The sequence below is a fragment of the Carassius carassius genome, chromosome 50, assembly GCF_963082965.1.
Source record: "Carassius carassius chromosome 50, fCarCar2.1, whole genome shotgun sequence".
NCBI lineage: Eukaryota > Metazoa > Chordata > Actinopteri > Cypriniformes > Cyprinidae > Carassius > Carassius carassius.
In genome coordinates, this window is record NC_081804.1 from 6897058 (window position 1) to 6908242 (window position 11185).

The following is an 11185-nucleotide window of genomic DNA, read 5'->3' on the forward strand; positions in this document are numbered from 1 at the left end:
TTGGCATGCTGCTTTGTGGCTGAAGCCACTGAAAACAAAAAGGCTATTGAAGGAGAAATGAGATAATATCCGCAGAAAGAATGCATTCCAGAAATCCATGCCTCTGCCTTATATGTTCTTATTAAAAATTAACTGGCAACTAAACCAGTTCACAATGACTTGGTGAGTGGGAATGTGGGTGTTACTTGAGATGGCACCACTACATGCTGCGAAAAACATCTGTGTGATGTAAATAAAGGTGCTAAAGAAGCCTTTGTTCTTTCACCTCTGTACAGAGTTATGAACTGACGTGATGCCATGCTTTACAATACTGAGCATTACAATCTTTCCATTCTAGTTACAAGGAAACTAACAGCCTCAAGGCCAGTTGTTTCATAAAGAACAATCAATATATCCATAACCCTAACAGGTATTTAAACATTCTAAACATTCATGCATCACTTCAGTCATCCATTTATCTCGTTCCCCTCTTTCAAATTCATGCTTGTTCAAGAAGTGGAACCGCCTGATCCCATTTTGTCAACACACCCATAACAGGTCATTGCCTTGTAATACCCTCACTAGATGCGAGTAGATGGACTACAGCCCTCGCACCTTGTCAACAGGTCCAGCTGGTTTCACGAGTGATCAATAAGAAAGAGAGACAGACGATCCCCCAGATTTCTTGGTCATTTGTTTTTGCTGCCTGACTAAGGCCTTTTGAGTTTGTCCTTGCAATTTCATAACCATTAATACAACAAATACTTTCGACTTTCAAAGTTTATAGCAGGTCTAGCCAGATTTTTCAGAACAAACAGAAATCAATGGACTCAAGTTCTCAGGGAGGAGCTTGTTTGAAAATGAGTATGAAATAAAAAATGATAAACATAATACAATTTTACCGAACTTTTGAAGATTGTGCTGGTTTAGGGATATCTTCTCTTTGAGAAATCTTTAACATTTAAGATACTCTACCATGAAGATCAACCAATGAGTATGTAATGATTCAAACGTGATGTGGAAATGCACAGGGCTTCTTTTTATTTATTTATTTTTTGTTATGTCTTATCAAGGCTGCATTTATTTGACAGTAAAAATAATAATATTAAAATAAAATGGGAAACATTTTTACCATTTAAAATGACTGATTTCCATTTTAATATATTTTCAAATATAATTTATTCCTGTCATGCAAAGCTGAATTTTCAGCATCATAACTCCAGTCTTCAGGGTCACATGATCCTTCAGAAATAATTTTGATATTCTGATTTGCTGCTCAAGAAACATTTCTGATTATTATCAGTGTTGAAAAGAGTGGTTTTGTTTAAAATGTTGTTAAAACTCAATTTTTTTTTTAATCTTAAATATAAATATTCCTTGTAAAAAATCCTTGTTTCTAAAATGTGCTTCTATTTTTGATATTTTGATATTAAATATCTTACGCTCTGAAAGAACTGGGACTGAAAGAAAAACATTTGCTATAAATAACTCAATAACTACTGGGAATTTTATATTTAAATTTGTATAACATACTCTGATGTCAGATATCAAAGGTCTAAAAACTGCAAATCACCATGACAAAAATACACATTTAATCTTTGAGAGAAATGTAGTAGGAATTTTGCATTGAATTAAATACATTAAATAATTAAATATATCAACTTTATAACTTTTTTTTTCAATTAGCTAGTTTGAAATCATTATGACTCATTAAAAAATAATAATACAATACTTTTTACTACAGCAGTATTTATCACCTGAGGATGTTAAAACATGCTTGTGAAACTATGTGGAAATATAGATGTCTCAGGCCAAGCTCTTGTGTTGAGTGGTGGAGATTCAAGTCGTCACACTGTTAAAAGGATCAGACTGTTTACACTGCAATCATAGCTGCTGAGAAATGTCTTGCTTCAGGACGGGTGACTCAAAGCCTTGAAGTAAAACGCAGAAATTCTAATTGGAATGCATGCTAATTTAGTTTTTTTAGTGTACAAATTTTCTAACCAATCACAACTCGCAACAAAGAACAATGCAACTTTTAATACTCCCTTATTTTATACACATATATAGTCTAAATGGGCCAAGATACCAGCAAATAAGTTTAGCTTGATTTCAATCAGAAACTAATTTTGAAAGTATGAAGTGACAAGTAATTATAGCATAAAGATACTTCATATATTAACCCTTTCATGGGAATACTGACAGTACTCTGTGTGTGTTGTGTAAAATTGTGTTTTGGGTCAAGCCGGAGTATATACCACTGCTTAGACAAGACAGACCGGTTTGACTGTCTCACACACACACACACACACAAAATGAAAATAATACATAAAGCTGAAACTGAAAGGTGAGGTACCTTGTCCTTTCCCCCGCTTTTTCCTTGGGGAGTCACAGAGGAGAGGCAAGCAGGGACAGAAGGCTTGTCTGTCTATCTATCTATCTATCTATCTATCTATCTATCTATCTATCTATCTATTTATCTATCTATCTATCTATCTATCTATCTATCTATCTATCTATCTATTATTGTCTACCTGCTGGCACGATGCACAAATATCACAACGATAATCTATGCGTTTCTTATGTAATGGTTTTCAAATATTAATTTTAAAAAACCTGCACAGGTACAAAACTGAGATAAGAAAACTGAGTTCGCTAATCGTTAATTTTAAAAAATCAATTCGGTGACTCCTTTACGTCCTGACGAGTTGCGTCATAATGTGTGATATAACGGCGTGGCGCATGATTTGCTCTAAAATGTGCATATAGAAAGTATGTAGCACATATTACTTTTTATTTGTTTTTTCTTAAATAGGTTGTATTAATAACAATGTTTATTGTAATTTTATGAGTCCCAGTTTATTTTATTTAATCATTAGAACCACCGTTATAAAGTTCATATGATGTTGGATGTTGGATATTGGACAACTATTTTGCTGCAAAACGTTTCACTAGATTCTTAATACACACACACAAGCACTGCTCACTTATAGAATAAGCTATTTAAATAAGCTATACTGTAAACAAAATATGTCATTATTATTATAGCCTATTATTGCTACTAATACAATCTTTGCATAATTTAAAAAATAATTACAAACATTTCTCGTTTCATCTTGAATCTAAAGGACGCAGTAGGCCGCTTCCTATTGCAAAAAAAAGGGACTTTAAAAAAGTGTGTTATTAAAAGTTAAACCATTAAATAAAATAATTTAACACTGTATGTGTTTTACTGGTTGTGGCGAATGGGGTGGGGCCGAGGGACGTGGGAACAAGGAGTGAGGCCGGCAATGATTGGGCAAATCAGTGGCACCTGCGGCCCACCGCCGGTCTCGAGTACCACGTAGGAGATGGAAGGATATAAAACTGTAGCGACAACAGTGAAGGATGAGAGAGGACCAGGTCTGGGCTTTTAGTTGTGTTTTGGTTTTTATTTGAGCGCACCAGTCGTCCGTGAGGGGCTGGTGCGCTGTTTTGTTTATTTTGTGATTATTAAAGTTTCATTTGAATGTCCGCCGGTTCCCGCCTCCTTCTTCCCGATGATTATTAGAGTTTAATTCATTACACTGGTTAATAGGAAGTGTCTATCTATATAAAAAAAAGTTTGATAGTAGTTTTTGTCTTCTTACAATTCCTAAGACAATGCAAGTAACCTTTATTTCTTCAATTATGAAACAAGTGAAAATTATGTTAATTAACTGATATACTTAGCTAAATACTAAGCTTTTAAACTCCAACCAAGCAAGCGCAAGGTAACAATGGCATTGAAAAAAAGATTTTTTTTTATGTTGTTTTACTGTCAAAAGTACGGAGCCCTTAAAGGGACACAGTGATGGAAAAAATCGGAGGAAAAAAATATTTTTCAGATCTTTTGCATTCTCTTGCAATATCCCCTTGCAATGATATTTGCATTCTTTTGCAAAACCAATGCAGTGGTTCAGCTCCATACGTTCACAATGGAGTGGTACGTAGAATTTTATACAAGTATTACAAGTATAAAGAAATGCCGTCAGTGTTTAGTTCAAGGCACTGTTTTGGGACATTCTTAAAACACTTAATGTGGCTTAATGTACTAAAACGGTAATATCGGGAGACCAAATTCCGTATTATTATTAAACTATTAATATTAATAATGTTACTGTTAATGAAATTCTATTTACAGCCAGGCAGAATAGCCCAGAATATGAACGCAATGCGCTAATGCAAATTTAAGGGTTGTTGATTATGATTTCACTTTTTTAACTTTAGTTAAGTGTGTAATGTTGCTGTTAGAGCATAAACAATATTTCCAAAGTTATAACGCTCAAGGTTCGATGCAAAGGGATATATTTTCTTTTAAAGAAATCGCTGTTTAAGGACTACAAAAAAGGCTGGTAGGGACTACAACATGCTTCTTCCTGGGTTTGTGACATCACCAACCCTGATGTTTACATAAACCCTGCCCCCGGGAACATGCAGCTACCAGTAATGGTAATGGGCCATGACATGTCCGGACAACATGCACGTACGCGGTCAGCGAATCACAACACACTGGGCCAGCTAACCAATCTGATTTCTGAAGGAAATATGTGAAAGAATAATGGTAAAATATGTGTAAAGAACACCTTTTTTTTAATCGAAGCATGAAACCATTACACTGCACCCCATAAACACAATCAAGCCTTCCAAAAAAGCTAATCAACTACATCTTTAAGCTTTTTCTCCCCCATAGAAAACCATTATAAAGAAAATGCTTAAGGTAGGATATTAGACAAAGTATATTGATATAAAAAGACCAAATCTGGTATACAGTTTATTAATAAAAGGCCCAGGAAAGCAGATGAGCACTCTTTAAAAGGTTTTGCAAGATTTTTCGCAATTGTTGCTTTCAATAACATGTTTTGTGCTATAGTTTTGTGAATAAAACAAAGCATAATTTTTTTTTTCAGTAACCAGTAACAACACAGCATTTAAAGTTCAATTAACTTATGTATTTTCTTTGAAAATCAATAACATGCCTTGTGCTATAGTTAAACTAAATGTTGTTCCAAAAAATAGTAGGCTATATGTATTTTATACAAATTTATTAGCACATCTAAATCTCAATATCGTTGCTTTTGCATCACTTATGATAGTAATTAGTAAAACCAACTGAAAACAGATTTTAGGACCTACAGTAGTAACAGAACACACTATATTAATTTGGGATTTAATTTTATTATAGTTTTTACACAAAATGTAAAACGTATTTTTTCTTAATAACATTACTATTACCAGTATTTTCTGACTGTGTGGAGTAACAGTTCCTGAACCAAAGATTGACATCTTAAGATATGACATCACGTAGGCTACTGTAAACTTCCTTAAAATAGTTCGTGTGATTAACTGAGTGACTTTATGTTGCTATTTCGGGAATTACCTCCGTATCTTCATCTATGCTGTTTTTGCCGAGTTCACCAATGTAGTACTGCTCCATCCACCTCCGAGCGTTCTCCGAGTGCCGGTGTGGGGGTCCTTCGATCTCCCGGCTGATGTCCTTGCCAGAGCGGCGGAGGATGAGCGCCTCTCCGCCCGGGTGCATCCGGAGGAACCCCGTCACATCGTAGACGCGCGTCCCTAACAACACCCAGCACGAATCCTTGGTGCAATGTTTGGATACCTCCTTTTCGGAAAAAAAGCGAGGGGACACCAAAGGCGACATTTTATTATTCATTTAGGGGTGTCCACAAGGCGAATAGAGAAGGGTAGGCTCGCAGTGTGGGACCCCCACTGACTTTCTCCAGCGCTCGTGGACTAAAACTACTGACTTTCGACTTCGAGTCTGAGGAGAGTTCATACCAGCCTGCTCATTATGCATCTCATGAATAATTCATGACGTAGTCACTGCTGATCCGAGCACCTGTTGAGCGTGCAAAAATATGTACATGCTGTGTTTGTGTCGTTTTTCTAGTTTATAATTCACATAACAAAACTCATTTTGCCTTTTATTTAAAAAAAAAAGAAATTACACTAATCCCAAAAGTTAACTCTTCACGTGAACTATCACTGCTTGCTCAGTGTACTTCCTCGTTGTGGGCGTTGTTGGTGTCATAACCCTGTCGCTGTGTTTGCACACAGGGCGCGACTCAAACAGGCGCTCAATAGCGTTTTATGGCACTGTGAGACCTGACTCGATCGGTGAGATTGTTTTAGGTTTTTATTTAACTTAACACGCAAAGAAACCGCCTTTGACTAAAAAGAAAAAAAGAAAAAGCACTGCTGGTTTCCCATAGGCTACTGGATGTTTTAAATATCAGGACAGTTTTATAATTAGATTTCTAATTTGCTGTACTTTATATAGATGGAATATGGAATATAAATAAGTCAGAATGCCTTTTAAATATGATTGTTTATTTTTTAGGTTTACTTCACCCGCGCAACACACTTAGCTACGTCCATGAGCCACACCAGTTAAACAAACAAACAGAAATATAAACTAATAAAAATAATAATAAAACAGACAGAAATTAGTATAGATGTTACAGGAAATTAACATAAGTATAAAACAGTGATTGATTGATTAATTGATTGATCTACTCAGATTTTATTATTATTATTAGGCTATTAAGTAAGCCTATGAATAATCTAAAAATCTTGAATAACCTAGTTTTTGCATTTTACCATCAGTAATGGAACCATATAACACCTAAAATAAAATAAAAATAATAAAGGAATTTTAATTCTTCCATTGTTGTTGTTTTTTAGGACATCACAGTTTCGTCTCAGGGTGGCAGTATCGTTAAGTAAATATGCCTACATTACGCTAAGTTTAACGTTTTCCATGTTTTTACAGAAAATACATTATTTAATAGAAAATCTTACATATATTTAATCTAATATTGTATGTAAAGCAAGCTTAAATAGTACTAAAATTACCCAAATTATAAATCTAATATATTAGGCTAATAATTGGAATCGGAAATTAAGGTAGGGCAATATCAGTAAAGATAGTTAATATACTGTAGATTATGATAAAGGCTGATTTAATAAAAGGAGGAGTTAGGAAACAGGAAGGACATTTAGCGGCTGTTGTAATTTGCACTGGTGGTGCACTGCAGCTCCACATTTTATGACACTGGACCATATACAAATTTATAGCCTGGGAGAAGATATTGCATGATCAAAAAATGTACAAAAGTAACACCAAAATATTAAAGAATAATATCTATTCCAAACTTTTTTTCTATCTATCTATTGAATTGATTTAAGATTATGGTAGGGTTGGAAATATTATCATGATCATTTCTGCAGTATAGGCCTGATTCAACAATATTTTTCACACATTTTGAAGGTTGCAGATCTGCTTTTGTTTGATTACATGAAAGTGGCTTCTGGTTTTTGGGTAAGCTGCTACGCCTTGCAAAGCTGGTAAGGCCTGTCTTGAGGTTTTTAAAGGTGATGATTAGTTTTCATGAAACTAATGACAGTTAAACAAGGCAAAAAAGCCATGGGTGTCAATTGTGCCCGCAAACGTATGCCAACACAGATGTGGTGTGGGTTTGTGATTGTGTCATTTTAAATAATGAACTGAGTTTTAAGTCTTGCTAATACTGTGTCTAAGACATCACTTCTCATTTTCACTGGTGGATGGCTGCCAAGAAATTGTTTCTTTACTTCGAGTTTACATTTCTGTTGTAGTTCATTTAAAATGGTTACCATGTAATTAGGATTGATTTATGGTTCTTTTACTGGGTTTTAAAGTTCTGAATGCACTAATACTAAATGCATTTTTGACTGTCTTGTTTTAAATCTTGCATTTATTTATTTACATGATAAATGTAAAAAAAAATCATACTGTGAGCAAGTGAACCTGCATTTCAAAAACCAATATGTCTCACAAATAAAATTTCCCCAATTAACTTGAGCTCAAAATAATATCATTTTTATTTGCTTTCCAATTTATTTATTTTTAATGACTGTCTGTCTAAATGTGATCCAAATCATATCATACTTTTATTTATTTTGTTTATTTTGTTTGCTTTTCCTTTCATTTGCTTTTTTTTATCCATCCGTCAAATGTGATCCTAATCTACTAATAAGTTGTTTTAAATCTTTTATTTATTTATTTACTTACTTCATACAAAGCAGATTTTTCAGAAAGCCATTAATTCCTAAAAATAAAAAAGGCAAATAAAATTAAACAAGCTCAGAATATTAACATAAAAAAGTCGTTTTGTTTTTGTTTCTGATTAATATAGGCCTGCTTTATGCCACTGTATTACATTTTTATTTGCTGTTCCGATTTCTGAAAGTTTTTTGTTTATTGATTGATTGATTGACTGACTGATTGTTGTTTTTATCATTATTATTATTAATGTTGTATTAGTTTTCTTTTTCGAATGTTTTCATACTTTGAGGAAGCGTTTTGAACTGCATTTATGAAAAATCCTATGCTTAAATTTATTTGTGTCCCAATGCCATTCATTCATCAACCCCTAATCATTTTCATGTTTTTATCAAATTGTCTTTAATTCACATACCCATCTATGAACTAAACACTAATAAACACACACGTAACCCTTGACCCATTGTCATGGTATAGCAGCATCATTGTCAGTAAAGTTTAATTTTTGTTTGTAGGCAGCACAGAGCTTTTCTCCCAAGAGCACGTCAACCAATTCATAGCATGCGTTGTTCCTAGAATGCTCCTTTGTTCTCTCCTACGAGATTCTAAATTTACCCACAAGAGACAAAAGGTAGCTTGATAATTAACTGCATGTAACTGCTTCGGAGGCACTGAAATGCGAGACAGCCTTCTGGCCATTGTTGTGTCCAGTTTAAAGCAGTGGAGGGGTGACATCACTTGGTGATGTCAGGTTCAGAGGGAGGAACTGAGCGCAGGAAGCCTGTGATTGGTCACATCATGTGGTACCTGGGAAGACAACAGGTATAAGGGTTGAATGCTCGGTCAAGCCGGGCAAAATTTTACACATAATTCTGCAGCATCCCTTTGACGCCCTGAACTGAGTTGGTTCCCATGGCAACTGTTGTGCCGGTGAGTATATGGGGATTAAGAGAGCTTTTTTGTATTGTAGATGAATTGATGATTATTCACTTTTAAGAACGTAAGATGACTTCACATATGGCTGGAGTTCAATAAAAGATGATCCAAACAGAAGAAAACTGAAATCATTTTGGAAGACAGATTTTGATTTTAGATTAATTTAAAAGATGCTTTAGGTGTTAAAAGGGATTTTTTTTTTGTGCACTATTGATTACAATTGTGTTTTTGGTAGTGATACTAGTGAAATAAAAGACATGCCTTGGATCACTTAACATGATGAATCTTATTCTTAGTTCAGTTAGTTGGAGCTATCTTTCTTCTAGACTGGGTCATGTTCTATCAACGCTATTGGTGTGGATGTATCATGTCTGTGCTATGGGCCGATCAAGTGTCAAGTAAAACAATCTGTGTGTCTTCAAGCTTGTTGTATAGAGGCGGTGTGCGTATGTGTGTTTAAAAGGTTTTGGTTTCTTAGGATGTAGTTAATTAATGGTGTTCTTGGTTTGAAACCAGTAGCTTGGTGAACGATTTGTTATCAACTGGTTAATTGATATAAAAGATCTCCAAATGTTGATTTCAAACAAAACTATTTTCTATCTTTGTTCTTGTTTTTCTTTCAGTTTGCATCCTGCTATGGCAGTGGCAGTGTTCAGCTCTTTGGGAGGGGGCCTGATGGTGATTACATATCCCTTTTCAGTTACCGAAGGCCCAGAGGGGCTCTTCCCCCACATCTGGTCTGCCAAGCTCCGAAGATGACACTGCGTCAGATTTGTCGCATGTTGCGTATAATGCGCCAGCTGCGTAATAAAGAGGCAGCGGCAGCTGCTGCAGCAGCAGCAGCCAGGTGAGGCTTACTTTCCCATATACTCATAATAAAAGGGACTATTAAAAACAAAGAAATTCTAAATTATTATCTTCTTGTAGCTCTAAACCCATGCAACATTTCATCTGTGGAAGACAAAATAAATAGTTAGCATAATTTCCACAAATATAATATAAATACTAATAAAAATCTTTTTTTTTTCTTTTTTTTTTTTTGCAAATTTATGAAAAGTAAACTGGTAAAAAAAAAAATATTTAATTTAGTAATCAGATACTAAGTTTAATAAAATAAAATTGTATATATTATTTGATTTAGTTTTATTTTATGAGTCTATGAAATGAATCATATGAATCAGTTGATTCAATAAAAAATAATGTCTTAATGAATGAGTCGTTGAATCATTTACTCAACTGATTAGTTGATTGAACAATGATTCATTCCCAAATGAAACATATATATATATATATATATATATATATATATATATATATATATATATATATATACTTCATTTGCTGTTCACACATAATTTGCCAGTTACTTTGTTTATTTTTGATTCATCTGTGAAAATAGTTCCAAACAAAGCCACTGCAGTTAATAGTTGTACGTTCCCAAACAATACACATCAGTGTAGAACAGATTCAGAGTGATTCAATCACATTCATAAAGACATTTAACTCCTCAATGATTTGGTGTTTTGGACAAATTAGTTATTCAAAACTCAAAAATACCTATTGGCATAACTTGCAGACTGACTGTTTGAATAGAACGTGCACAGGCAACACATTGGAGTGATGAAAATACTGCAAAGTCCCACTGCTGTTTGTACTCATCAGAAACTGTTGTATAGATTGAAATAAATGAATCAGCTGATTATGTTATCATTGGTTTTTACTTTCTGTGTTTCTGATTTACAGAAAACAAGCCTCTCCTCCAAGCTCACCAATGATCAAATCGGAAAAGCATTGCTTACCAGCCTGTTTCCGGCGCAGACGTAGTAACAATATCAAAAGAGTGAGTTAAGCATCCAGCATCTCCAAAACCTCCCAAAAAACTTCAGCCATGTGGGAGATTACAAACTAATGGAGCCAGTCCTTACTCTACACAGAAGAGTTAAAGTGAGGGACCAAGACATCGCTCTACAATCTTGTTGAATTCTTTTGTTGGGAGGATTTAACATGCAACAAATCTGGCTTGAATTGGAAAGGAGCAGATCTTTAGATGCCCTGAGTGCTGGAACTTTACATATCTTACTGCTCATAATGACACGGAGGAGTTTTTTTTTTTTTTTACATGATATTTGATATGATATGTTTTCTTGGACTTGTTTGGGCTCAGTGAACTCAAATTGTGAAATCTAT

General features: G+C 34.4%; 1 protein-coding gene across 1 annotated transcript in view; it reads right to left on the bottom strand.

Moving 5' to 3' along the window:
• The window catches only part of LOC132133165 (fatty acid 2-hydroxylase-like), a 28352-nt gene extending 22553 nt beyond the window's left edge, over window positions 1–5799 (bottom strand). The window contains exon 1 of the mRNA XM_059545906.1: window positions 5378–5799. Within this exon, the coding sequence (XP_059401889.1) occupies window positions 5378–5671 (294 nt within the window). The 5' untranslated portion in view covers window positions 5672–5799. The remainder of the gene's footprint in view (window positions 1–5377) is intronic.
• Between the last annotated feature and the right edge of the window lie 5386 nt (window positions 5800–11185).